General features: G+C 34.3%; 1 protein-coding gene across 1 annotated transcript in view; it reads left to right on the forward strand.

The window, feature by feature from the left end:
• The window catches only part of COPB1 (COPI coat complex subunit beta 1), a 33350-nt gene that overhangs the window by 2376 nt on the left and 9124 nt on the right, over window positions 1-21850 (forward strand). Inside the window, exons 3-16 of the mRNA XM_027979366.3 lie at window positions 1930-2159; window positions 2582-2751; window positions 4379-4493; window positions 5699-5791; window positions 7506-7643; window positions 9486-9605; window positions 10968-11075; window positions 11159-11305; window positions 12595-12740; window positions 14186-14282; window positions 15701-15861; window positions 16721-16841; window positions 21091-21318; window positions 21475-21654. Of these exons, the coding sequence (XP_027835167.1) occupies window positions 1930-2159; window positions 2582-2751; window positions 4379-4493; window positions 5699-5791; window positions 7506-7643; window positions 9486-9605; window positions 10968-11075; window positions 11159-11305; window positions 12595-12740; window positions 14186-14282; window positions 15701-15861; window positions 16721-16841; window positions 21091-21318; window positions 21475-21654 (2054 nt within the window). The remainder of the gene's footprint in view (window positions 1-1929; window positions 2160-2581; window positions 2752-4378; window positions 4494-5698; window positions 5792-7505; window positions 7644-9485; window positions 9606-10967; window positions 11076-11158; window positions 11306-12594; window positions 12741-14185; window positions 14283-15700; window positions 15862-16720; window positions 16842-21090; window positions 21319-21474; window positions 21655-21850) is intronic.

Here is a 21850-nt window from a genome sequence, read left to right on the forward strand (position 1 = left end):
AAGAAGCATTCTTCACCTCAATTTGAATTGTTAGAATAAAGGGAAATAAGGATTGAGGAACTTGAAATGAATGGTGTTGATTTTTTTACAAGTTTACTGATAAACTTACTTTTAAAACTTCATAACCTTTAGTTACAAGTGGGTTTTTCAGTGGCTAAGATTGCATGCTCACAATGCAGTAGGGGCTGGGTTTGATCCCTGATCAGGGGACTAGATCCCATGCTGCCGCTAAGACTCAGAGCAGCCAAATGAATAAATACATATTAAAAAAAAAGAAAAATACTGAAGATCTGCCCAGATTAATGCTTAACTTCATCCTTTTACGTTTGTTCATTTCTTGATTTGATATGGCACACAGGTTTTTGGGTTTTTTTCCCATGTGTAGCTACTGTGAAGCATGGAGAGATGCATAAGAAGTTAGTCTGTTTTAAACAAAAACATTGACACTTAAAAGGCTTCCCTGGTGGCTCAGACGGTGAAGAATCTGCCTGCAATGTGGGAAACCTGGCTTTAATTCCTGGGTCAGGAGGATCCCCTAGAAAAGGGAATGGCAACCCACGCCAGTATTCTTGCCTGGAGAAGTCCATGGACACAGGAGCCTGGCGAGCTGCCATCCATGGGGTGCAAAGAGTTGGGCAGTCGGGCACAACTGAGCATAACACTTTTTCACCTCACATTGACACTTACGGTATAACTTTGGCAGTAACCCTCACTGTGTTCGATTCTTTTAAAGAGGTTATTTATTTATTTATTTTTGGTTGCGCTGGGTCTCTGTTGCTTCTCACAGGCTTTCTCTGGCTGCAGGGAGATTGGGCTGGCGGCTGCTCTTGGTTGCTGTGCGCTGGCTTTTCACCAAGGTGGCTTCTCTTAACAAGCATGGACTCTAGCCACCCTGGCTTCAGTAGTTGTGGCTCACAAGCCCTAGAACTTGGGCTCAGTAGTTGTGGCTCAGGCTTAGTTGCTCAGAGACTTGTGGAATCTTCCTGGACCAGGGTTTGAACCTGTGTCCCCTGCATTGGCAGGCGAATTCTTATCCATTGTAGAATTCCCACAGGACCAGGAAGTCCTGTGTTGCATTTTTAATGCATACCTTAAATTCGTTAGTATTCAGCATACTTGTCTCTTAAGTTTCTGCCTTCAAATTTTGGATCCAAAAGATTTTAACCATAAATTCTTCAGTATGCAATAATGATGTGAAATTATAGATTGTTTTGCATAACATAGAGCGCTTATTTTTAGGTTAAGTAACAGTAAACTAGCATCTTATCTTAAATGTGTCATCCTTAATTATAAATAATGGTTGCTGATCCAGTACATTTTAACTTTCCTCCAATTTTTTAGGTAATTTCTCAAGAAAGATTCTGAAGTTTTATAATCTGTGGGAATATGATGAGATTTTGGAGTTAATTTAGTCTGTTAATTCCCAACTTTTTTGAGTGTGAGGTTCTTCCTAATGTTGAAAAATGGTCACTTATCCCCATCCCCACCCTTCATAATAGTGGCTGTAACTTTGGTTTAGAAAATAGGTACTGACTAAAAGCTACTTTGAATTCCAAAGCATATAACGTATCTGTTTACATTTTGAAAAATAGCTACAGGTGTGTTTGAGATACACGTTTTTTGGTATACCTATAGATTCATGGCTTCCACATTAACTCCATTGGTTTGGGGTCAAAGATCTAATCCAATGCTTTTCTATTATATGTAAAGAATCATGAGGTTCAGAGATAAATGACTCTAAAATCATACAGCTTGTTTTTGGCAGAGCCAGGTGGAAAACCCTTGTCACTTGGGTTGGTACCTTTATTACTATTGCCTCTGATAAAGTGAGAACATGTTTTATTTTGTTAATTGCTTTTAAAATTATCTGAGGAATTTTCTTTTAAAATAATTGTGCTTAAAAAAAATTTTTTTTTTTTTTTTTATCAGAAAAAGGAGATGTGAAGTCAAAGACTGAAGCTTTGAAGAAAGTAATCATTATGATTCTGAATGGTGAAAAACTTCCTGGACTTCTGATGACCATCATTCGCTTTGTACTGCCTCTTCAGGATCATACCATCAAAAAATTACTTCTGGTATTTTGGGAAATTGTTCCTAAAACAACTCCAGATGGGAGGCTTTTACATGAAATGATCCTTGTTTGTGATGCATATAGAAAGGTAAACTAAACCGTAATTATTTCCAAATATTGCTTAGATTTTTAAATAATTGTAAAGTTGGTGGTGTGGGCTCTGTTTTAATTTTTTAAATTAAATCTCAGAAATGTAAGTTTTAGATATTTGAAGCAGAAGTTGTAAAAAGTTATTGTGAAAAGTTTTATTGTTGCTTTTTTCCAGATATTTTCCATGCATTTTTATGTGTTATTAATAAAAAACAGTGACACATAGAATACAAGACATTGATGTGATAAGTAAAAATTGCTTTTATCTATAGGAATCTGATGGAAATTGTGTAATAATCTAGGTATTTGTCCTGAAACCTACTTCCTAGTTTTTTTTTTATTGAAAAATTTTGTATGTAAACATTGTGTTTTTTTGTAAAATACTGGGACTCATCATTTCATATTTGATTTTTATATCAGGATCTTCAGCATCCTAATGAATTTATTCGAGGATCTACTCTTCGTTTTCTTTGCAAGTTGAAAGAGGCAGAACTGCTGGAACCTTTAATGCCAGCTATCCGTGCTTGTTTGGAGCATCGACACAGCTATGTTAGAAGAAATGCTGTTTTGGCCATCTATACTATCTATAGGTAAATAAAGGTCCTCCTTTGGCTTACTTCTCTATGGACTGTTTAGTCTTTCAGACCAGAAGAAGTTTCAGAGTGGTTCCTTACAGATTTTATGTACCTTGCAAATATGTTTTGATTAGCCTGAACATTTTTCCTTATTAAGTTGTTAACATTTAAAAGTCAAAAAGATCTGGCAACACCAGGTCCTGGTTTCTACATGACAGTAATCTGCTGGAAGTGAATGGCAGGGGCCCCATTTAAACAGGTTGTATGCTTTCCAGTTTACGTCACTACCTGTCTTTCTCAATTTTAGTACTCCAGCCCAGTTAATTAATTTATTAACTTGCTTAGCCCATAACTTTGAGGTTTTGGCCTTATTTTAGAATTCTCTTTTTGCAGGATGTGGGTCTTGTCTTTTTATACTTAGAGGTCTTAAGGAGGAAACTTTTTAATAGGAAGGGTTGCAGTTCTCAGCTGATTCCTGTTCTTAGAAAACTAAAAATTTTGGACTTTAGGCTGGAATGCTTGGTTTTTACAGTCACTGGTGTCAGTCTATTTAGAATTAGGATGTAATTTATATAAACATCTTTGTACTTTAATAGTCAATAATTTAGTAATTTCACAGTTATATTGGATTTTGTATCTGTTCAGGAAGGTGGTAATCTGGTTAATAATATAGAGTTCTTTGGAAGTTATCATTACAGATTACACAGGTTTCAGAATTTAAACTTAGAGTACACACAAAGAAATTATTATGATTATAGGACAACTGGAAATTTGAACAGTCTGTATGATGATAGTAAGAAATTATTAGTTTTTACTACATGATAATGTTAGTTTGAAAAGAAAGTTCTTAATTTTAGAGACGCATACTGATACATTTACAGAAGAAATGTTAAATGATCTTGGATTTGTTTCAGAATAATATGGGAGGAGAGGAAGTGAGACAGGTGAAACCAAAATGACTATGAATTAATTATTGTTAAAGTTAGGGGGGAAAAAGGGCTAGGGGATGGTTTTTATTAAACAGGTGTTCATTGCTCTGTATACAATACAAACACTTCTAAGTTTTCAAAGTAAGAAATTAGTAGATAAATACAGTGCATAAATAGTAAAATTGAAGGGACTATTTCTTCTCCAATAATTCTTTTTTTTTTTAATATTTAAAAAATTTATATGGCTGCAAGGGATCTTAGCCGCAGCATGCGGAATCTTTAGTTGTAGCATGTGGGATCTAGCTCCCTGACCTGGGATTGAGTACTGGCCCCCCTCCATTGCAAGCTCAGAGTCTTAGCCACTGGGCCACCAGGAAAGTCCCTCCAATAATCCTTAATGTAGGATCTTTCAGTACCTCAAAGTTGTCATTATGAGCATCAATATTATAGCCCTAAAGTATATGAAAGAGAAATTAGAGCTGTCCAGTTGATAGATAGCATGTTGAGTAAATCAGCTTTCTCTAATTTGAACTAAAAAACACAATTTGATAAATAGATGAATATGTAAATTTCTGATTCATACTCACAATTTTCTAATTGATTTAAAGTTTAAAAAAGTAAAACAATTAATGATGGTATAAGGTTTGATAAAGGTTAATTTTGGTAGAGTCCAGAGAGTTACTAAATATGAATATTACCTGTTTTATTTGAAGAAACTTTGAACATCTTATACCGGATGCTCCTGAATTGATACATGATTTTCTGGTGAATGAGAAGGATGCAAGTTGCAAAAGAAATGCATTTATGATGCTAATTCATGCAGATCAGGTGAAGTATTTTTTTAAAAATACTTTTATGACTGTTTAAGTGAGAATTAAAGATATTACACAAGTTTTTAGTAATTTTGTTTGTAGTACATATGATTTGTGTTATTTTGATTTTTTTTAGATTTTTGAATTTAATTTATATAAAAATAGAGTTTAAAAATTCATTTTGTGGTATATTGCTTATGTATGTGTTCTTTTCTTTTTTTAAGTACACATCAGACAGACATTTTTAATAACAGCCATTTTACAGTTCTTCTGGATTGAAATTATTGTGGCCATATGCTTTGGCACCCAGGTTTGGGGCTTTATTTTTCCTTCTGTTGGTAAAGATCTAAAATTGTTTAATAGAGAAAAACAGAAGTTCTTTATAGGGTCTGTCCCAAGCCATAGCTTTGAAAGAGGGTGGAGTTCAATGTAGATGTATGTTTTTGTTAGGCTTTTCAAACTTCATATGTAAATGTCAGCCCTATATCCAGCTCTGCTGGTGATTAAAGTTTATTCTTCTGCTGGTTAGCAGAGATTCTGCACACATTGGTGGCATTTAATCTTAGAACTTTTGCCATCCAGTATTTATTATCAAAATATGCATGAAGGCTGAAAAAATAATGGAATCTGTCCATTCTTCTGAAATCTAGATGCTATCATTTTATCTTTGTAAACAAAATTATAAGAATGCTGCTTATTTGGGCCACAGAGTTTTGTCCTTTTGTACAGTTGGTTTTATTGACCTGTGTTTTTGGTGTTATGCTATTTACCTACATAATTAGAATTTCAATAGAATTTATTGATACTTTTACTATAGAGATGTTGATGAGACCATAGTTCTCTATGTTACAATGTTAAGGGTGTGAGAATCAGTGAGATTTTTATTTTAGGTCTCAGAAACAGAAATAACTGTATTCATAGGCAGTTGGTTTGTTTAGGTTGTGTAGATACCCTGAATCAGGTAATACATAGTGTTTTTCTCCTTAGTTTAGCTGCTAGAAAATTCTAATGCTGGATTTGTGGCCCATTTCTATTAATAGAAAATATATTTGACTTTGTATCTTATATTTATGTGTTAACCTGTATTTTTTTCCTCAGTTAGTTTTTCTTTGCCCTGATTTCCTCATTTGTTTTAGGTTTAGTTATGTATGCTTTTTTTTTTCTTTAAGTCCTTTTATTGAATGAGGTTGAGTTTGATAAATATATTCTTTTTTTTTTTAGGATAGAGCTTTGGATTACCTAAGTACTTGTATTGATCAAGTTCAGACATTTGGAGACATTCTTCAGTTGGTTATCGTTGAACTAATTTATAAGGTAAAACTAATCTATAATGGGTAAAATTAAGAGTTTGAGATAAGGTTAAACAGTCTTGAGGGCACAACTTAATTGGTGGGGTAATATGTTTTAACAGTAGAAATATTTTGCAGCATGGCCTATTCAAGTCTTCCCTACTCCCTTTGGTTTGTCATATTTTCCAGATTCTTCCATTCTTTCTAAATCTCCATAAAGAATTCTGTAAAAATTCATGGTTTGACCCAACACATATGTGAAGAAATTGTTGTATACTGCTCAGTCACTGAATTGACTATGAATTAGGCTTTGAACTAAAAGTCAAGATCTTTTTTTGAATACATAGCCAACTACTTTGGAAATCTAAAGACAAATGAGAAAAAGTCTTAAATATATTTTTGTTCCTTGTTTGTAAAAGAGAATAGAAAGATTTTAAATATGTTAAAATGACATTTTATGCCATTGACTCACAGGAATTTTAAGACGATCAGAGATTTGGGTTTTAAAATGAAGTACTTTATTGACAACATTTTAATTCAATATATCCTTCAAAAAATTGATTATATCTTAATATTCTGAGAAAATAAAAGATGCAGTAACATCCAGTTTTGCTATTAATACCATTGGAGGCCAACAAAAATATATGTTAGGAATGGATTTTATTGCATAGAATGGCATGAACAGAATACATAGCGGACCCTGCTAACTCATTACATCCTCTTTGCTTCTGCAGGAAAGAGGCCCCTTTCAACACAGGTTATCCAGTCATTTTGAATTGACATTTAAGATGAAGCCAGAACTATGAATATTACATATGTAAATATAAAAATGTAATTCATCTGTATGGTTCAGGGATGCCACTGAGATTCTCAAAAGTAGGAGTTCTCTGCCGTCGAATGACTTCTTTGTCTAGTAGGGTCCAGGTTATAGTGAGAGGAAAGAGGTCTTGAGTCTTAATGGAGTAATAGAGATTTGACTAAACATTTTAGAAAAATCTAACATAAATGCTAATTTCAAAAGAGAAAAAATAAGAACTATTTACTTCACAGGTAAAAGTATTAAGATGCATTTAGAATGGAATAGAAAATGTTATTTGTCTTCTCAACATTGAATATGGTCCCAAATTATAAGTGCAATAGTAGTATTTGAAAAAGAAGTGCTCTTGCTTTATTAAAAAACTAGTATTTTTCTATTATTATTTATTGAAATTCATGTAGTCCATCATGTTTACCTTTTTGATGTGACATCCAGTATAGAATAGGACAAAATTTAATACCTATTACAGTACGAATGTTAGTTACTTGGTTAATGTCTTGTGTATAGTGTGCATGTCTTTAATTATAAGCCATCTGAAAACCTTTTATGAAAGAGTGGAAATATAAATTATTATTGAATGAATAAATGAATGAGTAGCTGTAACAGTTAGTTATTTGAAGTAAAATCTATTTCTTCCGGAAATTACCGGTGTTGTATCATGGTGTCTCATCCTGCATTGGCCAACATCTCTGAGCTTTCAAATGAAGAAAACTATGGCAGCCCACTCCAGTGTTCTTGCCTGGAGAATCCCAGGGACGGGGAAGCCTGGTGGGCTGCCGTCTGTGGGGTTGCACAGAGTTGGACACGACTGATGTGACTTAGCAGCAGCAGCGTATCCCATAAGCTGACATCTGTCTTTAAGAATGTGTTTGAAAGCAAGTGTTCCTGAATTCAGTTGAAACCTAAATGTTTTCTTCTCCAGGTTTGTCATGCTAATCCATCAGAAAGGGCTCGTTTCATTCGCTGCATCTATAACTTACTACAGTCGTCTAGCCCTGCTGTAAAGTACGAAGCTGCTGGAACATTAGTAACCCTCTCTAGTGCACCCACTGCCATCAAGGTACTGTCCTTTTTTGTGTGTCTGTGTGTCAGTTAGATGATAGACATGCTGTCTTCTCACTTGATGTAGTAACCTTACAATCAACTACAAATTTTAGAAAATTCTTTGATTTCCAGTGTAGTCCAACCTTCTTTTCTTACTTTCTGCTTTCATATGTATATAAAGAGTAAAAGTGACAGAATAGCAGTATTTGTAGTTTCTGGAGCATGATACTGGTATTTTAAGATCTCCACCCCATACTTCAGTTACATTAAGAACTAGATCTGGGGAAATGGATGCTGAATCCTAAATAATGTACCCTAAAACAGTTCCAGTGAATGTTTTTGATAATGAAATATTTTAATATACTGTCAAGGCTATGTGAGGAACCCTACTCTATTCATAGAATGAATTATTGTAGAAAACCAGATTGTATAAATAGGGGAATTTAGTGCTTTTACCACCAATACTTAAAAAATTCTTTTTTAATGTGTTATTTTGAAATAATTTTAAACTTACAGAAAAGTTGCAAAAATAGGTCAAAGTTCCCATTACCCTTCACCCAGCTTCCCATGATGTTCATGTCTTGCATAACAATTGTGTAGCTGTCAAAGTTAAAATTGTCGTTGGAACAATATTGTTAACTAAACTATAGACTTTATTCAGATTTCATCAGTTATCCTACTAAAGTTCATTCTCTGTCCCAGAATTCAGTCTAGGATCCCATGTAACACTAAGTTATCATGTGTCCGTGTCCTTCTAGTCTGGGATAGTTCCTCAGCCTTTCCTTGTTTTTCATGATATTGATACTTGTGAAGAGTACTGGGTCAGTTTGTTTGTAAAATATCTCTTAATTGGTTTGTATGGCATTTTCTCCTCATTAGTTTAATGTGCAAATATTTTAGGGAAGTACCACAGAAGTGGTACACCATTCTCAGTGTATCCTATCCTACATGATGCTGATATACCTTATTACTGGTGATGTTAAACTTGATCATTCAGTTAAGGTGGTCTCTGTCAGATTTCTCTACTGTTGACTTATGATTTTTCCTTTTGTAATCAATAAATATTTTGAGAACATACCTAGAAACTCTGCAAATATCCTATTTCTCCTCAGACTTATACCCAGCTAATTTAGACACATATCAGTAGATCTTTTCTATAGCAGTTTCTATTATGATATTCTAATGGTGATTTTTTGTTACCCTCATTCTACACTTACTATTTGGAGTTCTGCAGGGAGGAGCTGTCCCTTCTCCTTCATTCTTTCTTCCCTTCCTCCCTCTCTCCTTTCCTTCTTTCCTTCCTTTTCTTCTTTATATCAGTATGGATGTTTTATGCTATGGATTATAGTCCAGTATTATTATTTTGTTGATCAAATTGTCCTAGCTTTAGTCATTAGGAGCTCTTTCAGATTTGCATCTTTGCCCTTTACTTTTAATGACTCAGAGCCATCTTTATATTCTTGATTTTTTCTGTTCTGTAATGCAAGTGGGTTAGGGTTTGTACCTAAACTTAAAAGTTGCTTAGTAGCCAAACTGTTTGGGATTCTCTATCTGCTTTTTTCTGCCTTGTTCCTTAGGTTCAGCCCTTAATTTTTGGCTGTTAATGAGGGTTTCTGGCTGTAACAACCTCTTCTCATCCTTTTAATTTGTGATGCTTCCAATTTTTTGTAATTAAAAAAAAAAAGAAATTTGTTAGAACTTGGGTAGTAGAGGGACACATTCCTCTGAGAAAAATGCATAAATTTTCAGTGTAGGATAGTGAATGTATTTTGGCTTCTTGGAGGCTTTACTTATTTTCAGATTCTATGTTTAAGATAGATGAATGTGTTCTTAAAATGTATTTCTTTTTTTTACATAGGCTGCTGCTCAGTGTTACATTGATTTAATTATTAAGGAGAGTGACAACAATGTAAAGCTTATAGTTCTAGATCGATTGATAGAATTAAAAGAACATCCTGCTCATGAACGAGTACTACAGGTAAATATTTCTGAAACAGAGAAATCCTAAATAGAATCTTCTTTCAAATTGAAATAATTCCCAATACTTTTCATCTTGGTTAGCTTAAATGCTTGGAGATTTGGTGGTTTAAATTTTGATCAACTAAAATATAACTCCTGAAGCACTGTAGCCTTTTGGGGTATTGTCTTTGTTATTAAAAATAATTTCTAACATGAATTAATGTGTTACATTTTATCTTTTCTGTTTGTACTGCACTTGGTGTTCTTACAAGTAGAGATATATTTGTTTTAGTTTTAATTTACATTTTTTGCAAAGTAATTAACACCAACGGAGAATGAAAGATTATTAGATTCTAGAAAATTATCAATATACCTGTTTAATCTGTGACAATGATTATTACAAAACTAAAGCCCCATGATAAAAATAAAGCTACGTTCAATGCTGATCCTGGATCAGTAACAACAAAAACATTTTCTATAAAGGACATTATTGGGAAAGTTGGGGAAATGTGAATGCAAACTCTGTATTAGTTAATAGTATCATTAATCAGTGTTAAGTTCTCTAAATTTGATAATTGTGTTATATAGGAAATTTTTCTTACTCTTGGGTATACAGTGAAACATTTCGGAGTATAGAGAATAAGACACAGCAAATGTGGTGAGATATTAACAACTGGTATATATAAGTAATGGTTGTAGAGGAGTTTATCCTTAAAAATTTTAGAACATTTTTATCAGAATTTTTTAAAAAAATAAAGTTTTAAAGAAGTGAAATATTTTGTTTTGCTATATTTGAAAACACTTGCTATAGAATTTTAAGTATGCCTCTTTAAAATATTAGTTTCCTGCAGAGCCAAAATAACATTATCGCACTTAACAAAATTGTTAATGAATCATCCAATTTTCCCAGATATTCCTAAAACACTCTTTTGGTTTGATTTTTCCTATTTATAGCCATACATCACACTTGGTTGTGATGTATGTAATTGTGATGTGTGGTTCCTTGAGTCTCTTAATTTGAACAGTATCATTTTTTCAGAACACTGACTTGTTTGAGAGACTCCTCCTGGATGTATCTGGTTACTTTTTTTGGTGTCATTTAGCTTGTTGCTCTGATTTCTGTATTTCCTATAAACTGCACGTTTGAGCTAAAGCTTGACAGAGTAAACATGTTCAGTTTGAATGCATCATATGTGATACTACATACTTCATGTTGCCTTACATCAGGCAACTCAAATTATCTGTTTTGTCCGACAGTAGTGATTTTATTATTGATCAGAGAATTAAGGTCATGATAGAACCCTCTATTCTGCAGTTAAGATTTTCTTCTTGTGACCAGAAATACTGATATTAATTCTAGATTATTTCTATTCTTTTTTAGGATCTGGTTATGGACATCCTAAGAGTATTGAGCACACCAGACTTAGAAGTACGCAAGAAGACTCTGCAGTTAGCACTGGATCTTGTCTCCTCTAGGAATGTTGAAGAGGTAAAACAAAATTCTGACAGCACTTTGTAAGCTGTCAAGTCAAACATGATGTCATTCTCACTTATTTTTGCTTTGTTCTACAGCTGGTTATTGTCCTTAAGAAGGAAGTAATTAAAACAAATAATGTGTCAGAGCATGAAGATACTGACAAATACAGACAACTACTTGTGCGAACATTGCATTCCTGTTCTGTCCGATTTCCAGATATGGCTGCAAATGTTATTCCTGTGGTATGTAATCCCAGTGATCTTAATCTTGAAATTCTCTAAAAATAAAAATTAGGAAATTTTAGTTATTTCACAGTTAAATTCTGGAAATCTCAGCTCTTTGTAATCACTAAATCTCACGGTAAGAAGAGATCTTTATGTCTGCTACTAAGCTCAAAAGGATAAGGACTTTGACTTCTTTCTCTCATATCTTCACTGAAAAAACAACAACAAAAATAATGACAAATATACCTCCATATACTATTATAACTAATGTTTGTTGGTGGTGGTTTAGTTGATAAGTCGTGTCCGACTCTTGTGACCCCATGGACTGTCTGCCAGGTTCCTTTGTCTATGGGATTCTCCAGGTAAGAGTACTGAAGTGGGTTGCTGTTTCCTTCTCTAGGGGATCTTCCCAACCCAGGGATCAAACCCAGGTCTCCTGCATTGTAGGCAGATTCTTAACCAGCTGAGCTATGAGTGAAACCCTTAATGTTTGTTACTATTACCTATAGTAAAATATTCTGTGTATATAAATCAATCAGTAGGGCAAATAAGTTTCTTTCAGATAATCAATAATTTTATCTCTTAAATTTGAAGGATTTAGTTAGAGGAAAAATTAGCATACCAAGAATGTTTTGCTTTCTGTCATTGTCAGACAAATGAGGTATGTTATTGTAATTTGAAATTTTGACTTTGAGCTCTAAATTTTCTCTGAAATGATTTTACTTTTGGTAAATCTTTGTGTCTCCAGTTAATTTATTTTGAATTGTGGGTTTCCAGCTTCAGTTTTTGTTTTTTTTTTGGCTATGCTGGGCCTTTGTTGCTGCACATGGGTTTTCTCTAGTTGCAGCGAGCAGGGGCTACTCTAGTCGTGGTGTGCAGGCTTCTCATTGCAGTGGCTTCTCTTGTCGCAGCACAGACTCTAGGGTGATGGGCCTCAGTAGTTGCGGGGTACGGGCTTGGTTGCTCCAAGGCATGTGGATCTTCCTGGACCCCTGGACCAGGAATCAAACCTGTGTCTCCTATGTGGGCAGGTGGATTCTTATCCACTATACTAGCAGGGAAGTCCTCTAGCTTCAATTTTATTATGTGTTTTGTAATAAACTTCGCTGCATGTAAACTGAAAAGTCATCATCCCTTTGTTTACATAATGGTACTTGTCTCTCAACTTATATTTTGCTGTGTATTTGGAAAGTATTAATTATTTTCTTTGTAAACTTGTTCAGTTTACTTATTAACCTTAGGTAATAGGTAATTTTCTTTCTGAAAATGTGTAATTGTTATCCCTTTTTTTTTTTTTTTTCTTTTAGTTAATGGAATTTCTCAGTGACAGTAATGAAGCAGCAGCTGCAGATGTCTTGGAGTTTGTTCGTGAAGCCATTCAGCGCTTTGATAATCTGAGAATGCTTATTGTTGAGAAGATGCTTGAAGTCTTTCATGCTATCAAATCTGTCAAGTAGGTTTGAAATCTGTTTAAATGTAAAGTTAAGTAAGCATTTTACCAATTTCTGTCTTTAAGGGTAAGTTGATAGAAAATATGACAGGAGAGCTGTCTTAAAACAGTTAAGACAAAATGAAACAAAATAAATGTCAGAAACATGTCACCCCTACTCTCACCTTTAGTGAATCCATAATCTATCAGCAAAAAAATTTTTGGTAGGTAGGTTTCTCCATTCTCATCTCCTCTAAAGCATCATAAATTCTAAAGTGACTAAGAAACATATTTTTATTTATTTGTTTTTTTATGTACCTTGACCAAGTGGGTTTATTACAGAGATGCAAGACTAGTTAAAAAAATTCAATCTATGTAATCCGCCATATTAACAAGGGAAAGAATTACCCCCACCCTGTACCCCATGCACATACAAGCAAAACTATTAGAGCTAATAAATGAGCTCAAGATTGCTGCTTACAAAATCAGTATTAAGTATCAACTGCATTTTATACACTTGCAAGGAATAATCTGATAAGGCAAATATTTTTAAAAGGTACTATTTTGGGATACCATCATTATTTATATTCCCTCTTTAGCATTTACTGAAGTGGAGCATTGAAAATAACAGCCTAAATCTGTAATGTTTCCCTTCAGATAGTCTTTGCTAGTGAGAAAGGACTATTGCAGCTGAGTTTGCTTCATTTAAATCATCTGATGGATTGTAGTAGACTTGCCTTACATCTGCCTGTATAGAAAAGAAGGGAGTACAATATTGGTTTTATGATATGAAAATGTATTGAGATTTATGGAAGTGAGAAAGATTTGTTTCTTTCTGGAAAAATAAAAATCATGTCAAAGTTTAGCTTTTGGCAGCCATAACCTCTTAGGGTTTCAATTTCTAGAATTTTTTTTGAAATAAATTTAATGAAAATCTTAGGGAAAATCTTAGGGAAAAGACTTAATTTACTACAACATTTTTAACTAGAAAATTGTTGCTTGCTTTATTTGAGGTTTTTTTCTGTAGTTTTGATTCTCTGCATTCCTTCCTTTTTCACTGGTCTATTTGGCACCCCTGCCTCTTCAGTGAATTACTTGTTATATAAAAATAATACATACTTTTAATAGTGGTAGGTTATAAAAATCAAATTTACTTGAAATTCTGTCCAAAATGAAAGACAACACATTTCTGGGAAACATTTGGGTATTTTATTTTTTAACCTCCTGGGTTTACCAGTCGTAGAATGTTCCTAAATAAAGAACACTTACTTTCCTTTTAATTCTTGTGACTTCAGGAGAGAATCAAAGAAACTTAGTGTCTTGTTATATTCTTTCTTAACATTTCATCCATGGTCCCTTGGAACTGCAGAATATTTTTTTCTTCCTTAAGCTTAAACTCATAAAAAAAGACCACTGCTTCAAGATTTGTTGGCCGAGTCAGTTCTTCATAGCTTGTATTCTTGCCTTAGGATTTACCGAGGAGCATTGTGGATCTTGGGAGAATACTGTAGTACCAAGGAAGACATTCAGAGTGTGATGACTGAGGTCCGAAGGTCCCTTGGGGAGGTATGTTTTACTTTAATATATGCTACTTTATGCAGTGATTTTTATTTTAGTAAATCTGACTTTTATGTGGTGATTTACTTTTGTGTTTTTATTTAATAGTGTTTGGGCTAAAGAACATTGAAAAAAATTTTAATTACTCAGATAATTAAGCCTCTGGTCAATGGGAAATTAAGGGAGTTGCCCTCCTCTGCATTGATAACACGTGTTCTTTTATCTGTATTATTTACCATTCTGGGTAAGATTTTATTTGAACAAAAGGTTATATATTTTAAAAAGGAAAAAGAATTGTAAAACTGCTTAATCCTCTGTATTATAAAAAAAGAATTCTTGTAAGAACAGGGCAAACTTTAGAACACCTATTTATATACTAAAACTGGCAGCATTTTCCTCATCTAAATAAGCCCATATAGTAGAATAGAAAGAATAGTTCTTGTTAGAAACCTGGATTCCAGTCTTGCTTCTACCAGTAATAACTCCAGGACTTTGGATATAATTTCCTTAACCTGACTGGACATCAGGTTTTTCATCCATATAATAAAGGAGTTGGTAGATAATGATTGATGACTCTTGGAGCTCATAAATTAGATGATAGACTGGTATTAAGAAATAAATACATAGTATCTACTTGGTTTAAAAGAGAGGAAGGAAGTTGGGTGACTTCCTTGGCAGTCCAGTGGTTAAGACTCCACAGTTCCTATGCAGGGAGTGCAGGTTTGATCCCTGATGGGGAAACCAAGATCCCATATGCCATGTGGCCAAAAAAAAAAAAAATTAAAAGAGGAGGTTGGTAAATCTGACTACATACACATAAGTCAGATTTATTTCATTTTGTGGAAGAATGGGTGCTGGTTTTGATTAGTATTTCAACGAAAGTGAGGGAGAAGAGGAATAAGGCTTAGTTACTGTCCTAAGTGTTTTCCTTTTCAGTAACTTATATGTAGAGAATTAAGATTTCTGTTTAACAGATTAAGAAACTGAGGTTTCAAAGTAGTTTTAATTAATTTGCCCTGAAGCCTTAGACAGTGAAGAATCTGTCTGCACTGTGGAAGACCTGAGTTGGATCCCTGGTTTGAGAAGATCCCCTGGAGAAGGGAGTGGCTACCCGCTTCAGTATTCTTGCCCAGAGAATTCCATGGACAGAGGAGCCTGGCGGGCTACATACAGTCCATGGAGTCGCAAAGGGTTGGACATGGCTGAGTGACTAATACATTCAACACATACAAACTAAAAGTAGCATCCAACTCCAAAGCCCCTTTCCTCACTACATTATTCTGAGGAGGAAGGAAAATTGGAAGCAGAGTCCCAAGTTCCAAAAAACCCCATTGAGGAAATAGTTCTGTAGAGAACTATAGAAATTATTGAATATTTAAGTATGTTTGGCTTCCTACTGGTATTTGATATTTCCATTTGATTTTTAGATCCCAATTGTAGAGTCAGAGATTAAAAAAGAAGCTGGTGAATTGAAACCTGAAGAAGAAATAACTGTGGGACCAGTTCAGAAGTTGGTAACTGAGATGGGCACCTATGCAACTCAGAGTGCCCTTAGCAGTTCTAGACCAACCAAGAAAGAGGAAGAAAGGTAATTTGTAGCACCTGGGACCTGCGAGCTATACTGCTGTGTATAAAACAGTCAGAGGATTTCTTTCTCTTATTAGTTTACTCTTTTGACCCAGATAGAAATCTTCACTATTTAAGATACTTGGACGGAAAAGGATGTTTAAGTTTCTTCCAGAAATTATGTTAATAGTTTTAATTCTCTGCTCCTAATAAATATTCTCATTGAACTGTGTTCTATTTAAGATTACTTTACTCACATAGAAAATACTAAGTGGAGGTAACTAATGACATTTGAGTTTTATTTCCAAATAACATTTGGAAATCACGTTACCACTATCCCGCTCCAGAACTTTTTCATCATCCCAAACTGAAATTTCAAGATTTTGCACTTCTAATTGATGGAATAAAATTTTGATGTTTTCCTCCATATTTGCTCTCTAATTATATAGTAAAGATGATGAAAATTTTGATGATGTCTAAAATTTTAATGGTTACTATATATTAGGCATTGTACTAAATAAATAGCTTGTCCCTGATAGTCTTTGACAGTATCCTGTTGATTAGCCACATTTCATACAGGAGGAATTTGAGGTTTAAAGAGGTTTGGAACTGCCCAAAGGGATGCAGTAAATGAATATACACCTTTAACTGTTTTCTCTTTATTTATTTAGCTCTTTTAACATTGCAGATGTGTTACAGCCATGTTTTTTTTTAAATCTTTTTCCTTTTTTATTCTGAGAGGTAAAGAGGGAGCTAGTTGAGATCTTTATCATCGAAGGGTGGCAGTGAGAGTATGAAATAGGCTTCCTTGAGTCATTTATACAAAAGCTACATGCTGCTTAAGAAGTTGGTGGGTTTCATTTGCCTTGATTGCTTTGCAGACCTCCCCTAAGAGGATTCCTTCTGGATGGAGATTTCTTTGTTGCTGCCTCCCTTGCCACAACTCTGACCAAGATTGCCTTGCGCTATGTGGCTTTGGTTCAGGAGAAGAAAAAGCAAAATGTAAGTTCATTTATTCTACATTTACCTAACATGAATATTGAGTGCCTGCTATATGCATTGAACAGTGAGGACCCAAAAGTGAATGAATGCTAAATTCCTGTCATAAAAGAGCTTATGCTTTAATTGGGGAAATGAACACAGTAATATAATGAAATATATGTATATAATATAATGATTGTAAAATTGACATAGTAATGTAATAACAACACAGTATGATTAGCCCATTGGAAGTGATGATACACGGGTTTATGAAGTTATTTCTGATTGCTGGGATTAGTCAAAGCCCAGTGAAGGAAATGCCTGTCTCTCCAGCATCTTCTTCCTGCTAGTCATTGTCTGTTTTATCCTAGAAATGCCTCTTAAATATATTCCCATTTTTGCAGTTCATACCTTTTTCATGGCTTCTGACTATTCTGACTGTATACTCATTTACAATAATGTACTGTCGTTCTACCCAACCCCTACTGCCATCCTTTATGTTACTGTCCTGTATTTTATTTCTGTGTGTCATTTAATCAGCCCTGTGATGCATAATTATTATTTTTGCTTTAAATAGTCAATTATCTTTTATGTATATATGTACTATTTCTTTCCCTTTTCTTATTTACCTAGTGACCAAACTCATGCTGGGAAGGGATATATTTAGCAAGTTTTAAGTAGCTGAGAGTTGGAAACAGGGCACAGTTCAAGTACCTCTTTGGGTGGTTTTTTTTTTTTTTTTTCATTTTTGCTTTGTTTGCTTTCATATTTTTCTTTCTGGTAAAATACATGTAACACAAAGTTTACCCATTTAAACTATTTTTAAGTGTACTGTTCAGTGTTGTGAGTCATTCAAATTGTTAGCCATTACCACTGTCCCTCTGCAGAACTTTTTCATCATCCCAAACTGAGAATAACCAGCAAACCATGACCCCATATTCCCTCCGCTAGCCCATGGCTACCACCATTCTGCTTTTCTGCCTCTATAGATTTGCCTGTTCTACACACCTAGTATAAATGGAAGTATACAATATTTGTCCTTCAGCGACAGGCTTATTTCATTTAGCATAATGTTTTCAAGGTTCATTTGAATGATAGCGTTGTCAGAACTTCTTTCTTTTTTCAGGCCGTCTAATATTCTGCTGTTACTGTTTATCCATTCATTCATTATTAATAGTCAATTTTCTTCTAAATATTTTTTAATGAGAAAAAAGTTATACTTAAGTGTTTTTAATTTTTTGTATACATGCAGATTTCTATCTGATATTTTCTTCCTGCCTGAAGGAGTTGATTATTCTTATAATGCAGGTCTGCTGATGATGAATTCTCTCAGCTTTCATTTGCCTGAAAAAAAATCTTTGCTTTCATTAAAAAAAATCACTTTGTGGTAAAACTGAGTGTTTTTTATTTTATTTTTAGTCATATCTTTTTTCACATTGCTAAAATAAGGAGTGATGTAATGAAGATTAATGAGAAAAAAATCAGTCATGGTTAAAACACTGAAGTACAAATCTTATTAATATTGTAGTGGAGATAGAAACATCAAAAAATAGGATTACATTCAGTTCAGTTCAGGTCAACGAAAACCTTTTGTCAGAGTTTATTATGACTTTTATCTTTGAAACACTTTTTCCCTAGTAGAGATCATTTTGTGTATTACCATATTGTAGTTCCATTTAACTTTATAACATTTTCCCTATGCTCTTCTAAACCCTTCCTAATCATAATAATATTCAATAGCTCCATAATAATCCATTAGATTCTTTCATGTAGTCAGACCTGCATATAAGATGACACTTTATTTTTAGATTAGGGATTTTTGAAGGATTTTTAAAAAAATGTCCATCATATATAGCTTTACTCATAAATCCATAAGATTCAGAAGATCAGGTAAATTATAAGATGTTTTATCTCTTGTTAATCAATTACTTTTATTTATGAGGAGTAACTTACTTTGTAATTCTCTGAGGGCCCTTATTTATTTATTTAGGTCTCGTCTGTTCTTTAAATTATGCTTCTTAAAAATCTCCAACATTTTATGTCTTGGTTCTGCAAGTTGGGAGAGCATTTGCTGGAATCTGTTTAAGAGAACCAGCTTTCTGGTAACATACTAGTTCAAGAAATTTGCCACCTTTGGTACAAGGCAGAAGGAAGTTTGGTTGTTCATCACCGTGCTGTCTTGGCTTTCCTTCATTTATGCCTTTTCCAACACACTTCATTTCTTAATGTAGATCTGACTTTCTCGCTGGTATCATACACCTTTTGCCTAAAGAATTTGCTTTAACTTCTCTTGTAGTGCAGATCTGTTGACAGTTAATTCTTTAGGTTTTTGTTTGTCTGAAAAAGCCCTTATTTCTCCTTCAGTTTTGAAAGATATCTTTGTAGGTATAGCATTCTAGGTTGACAGTTTTTTCTTTTAGCACTGTAAAGATGTTGCTTCATTGTCCTCTGGCTTTCCATACTATCAAGATGTTGCTCTTGTGCCTCTTTGTGGAGTGTGTCCTGTTTTCCTCCAGCTGGTTTTGGGTTTTCTCTTTATCACTATAATTAGAATTTCAGGTTTCAGTCATTTGATTAGGATATGCTTTAGTGTGCTTTTCTTTATGTTTCCTTTGCTTATGGTTCATTGAGCTTCTTAAATATGTAGTTTTATAATTTTTATCAAATGTGAGAAATTTTTGGTTATTATTTCTTTAGCTACTTTTCTCTGTCTCCCCTTCTCTTTCCTTGTGGAGACCATATCTGGACACAAAGGATTATTAGATTTATTCTTCCCCAGGCTTCTGATAATTTTTTCATATATGTATGCTGATCACAATGTGTAGATACATTTACATCACAATGGTGGAAAACAATATGGAAAACCAAGGGACTGGTCTAGATTAAAAGGAGCTAAAGAGAATAATAATCAAAATGCATGAACCTGATCCTGGATTTAAAAAAAAAAAAAAAATCTTGTGACAATTAGTAAGATTTAGTTGAATTTGGAGTGTAGTAGATATAGTTGGGAATTGTTACGTTTTTTAGGTGAGATAATGATATTATGATTATCCAGGAAACTGTCCTGAATCAAGAGATGTTTGCTAAAGCACTTATGAAGTAAAGATTCTTGCTTTCATACGTTAAGCCAAAAAAATTGTTGTTGTTGTTTAGTTGCTAAGTCAGAAGTCTGACTCTTTGTGATACCGTGGACCACCAGGCTCCTGGGATTTCCCAGACTAAAATACTGGAATGGGTTGCCATTTCCTTCTCCAGGGGAACTTCCCAACCCAGAGATTGAATCCACACTCGTGCATTGCAGGCAGATTCTTTACCATTGAGCCACCTCAGAAGCCCAAGTCAAAAAAATAAATGTACATATATGGTTAGAGTAAGAACACAGTTTTGGCAGAATATTAACAATTGGTGAAGTGTATCATTCTTGGGCTCCAAAATCAATGCAGACCGTGACTGCAGCCACGAGATTAGAAAGACACTTGCTCCTGAAGAATAGCTATGACACACCTAAACAGTGTATTAAAAAGCAGAGACATCCCTTTGCCAACAAAGGTCCATATAGTCAAAGCTATGATTTTCTGGTAGTTGTGTATAGATGTGAAAGTTGAACCATGAAGAAGACTAAGAGTTGAAGAATTGATGTTTTCGAACTGTGGTGCTGGAGAAGACTCTTGAGAGTCCCTTGGACTGCAAGGAGATCAAACCAGTCAATCCTAAAGGCAGTCAACTCAGAATATTCGTTGGAAGGACTGATGCCAAAGCTGAAGCTCCAATACTTTGACCACCTGATGCAAAGAACAAATTGGAAAAGACCCTGATGCTAGGAAAGATTGAGGCAAGAGGAGAAGGGGGCAACAGAGGATGAGATGGTTGGATGGCATCACTGACTCAATGGATATGAGTGAGCAAACTCAGGGAAATAGTGAAAGACAGGGAAGCCTGGCAGGCTGCAGTTCATGGGGTCACACACAGTCAGACATGACTTGGAGACTGAACAGTAACAAAAAATCATTCTTTTATCTTTCTGAAGTTGGAAAGTATAAGAGAAAATAGAGGAAGAGAAAAAAGTTTTTAAATCTCTGCTCTCTATCAGTTGAGGGTTAATGAAGGTTTTAGAGGGTGGCAGGAAGGAAAAGGGTGTAAAAAATAAAATCTAAAATATTCAGGTTAAGTGATATTAGGTTTAATTTCTTGAATTTTGAGTTATATTAAAGTGACGTTATTGCATTTGTAGAAGCCTGACAATAAATAAACCGTTTCTCTCCTTGTCTAGTCTTTTGTTGCTGAAGCAATGTTGCTCATGGCCACTATCCTACATTTGGGAAAATCCTCTCTTCCTAAGAAGCCGATTACAGACGATGATGTAGATCGAATCTCCTTGTGCCTCAAGGTCTTATCTGAATGTTCACCTTTAATGAATGACATTTTCAATAAGGAATGCAGACAGTCCCTTTCTCACATGTTATCTGCTAAACTTGAAGAAGAAAAATTATCCCAAAAGGTAAGGTATATATATGATAAAGGCATAAAAGTGCTTTGTGTTCTTTGTTGTTGATTTTTCAGTTCTCATATGTGAGGAGTGTCTATGTTGAAGGCCTCCAAAAATTATCGTTTTTTCCAAATTAAAGAGAGTTGATATATTGTTTTTGCAACACAGAAAGAATCTGAAAAAAGGAATGTGACAGTACAGCCTGATGACCCAATTTCCTTCATGCAACTAACTGCAAAGAATGAAATGAACTGCAAGGAAGATCAGTTTCAGCTGAGTTTGCTGGCAGCAATGGGTAACACACAGAGAAAAGAAGCCGCAGATCCCCTAGCATCTAAACTTAACAAGGTAACGATATACCAAATACACCAGTGGGTTATTTAAATTGGCTGCTTTTGAAAGTAATAATCAAGAATTTGTTGGTCCTACTGTTTATTGTAAAAGAAAAATAACTAGTACAGCATATTTTTTTGTCCTTACTGTGATTGATAGGTTCATTAAACATGAATTGAAACTCGGTGGAACCTGATACTTTTCTATATGC

The sequence above is a fragment of the Ovis aries genome, chromosome 15 (assembly GCF_016772045.2).
Source record: "Ovis aries strain OAR_USU_Benz2616 breed Rambouillet chromosome 15, ARS-UI_Ramb_v3.0, whole genome shotgun sequence".
Classification (NCBI taxonomy): domain Eukaryota; kingdom Metazoa; phylum Chordata; class Mammalia; order Artiodactyla; family Bovidae; genus Ovis; species Ovis aries.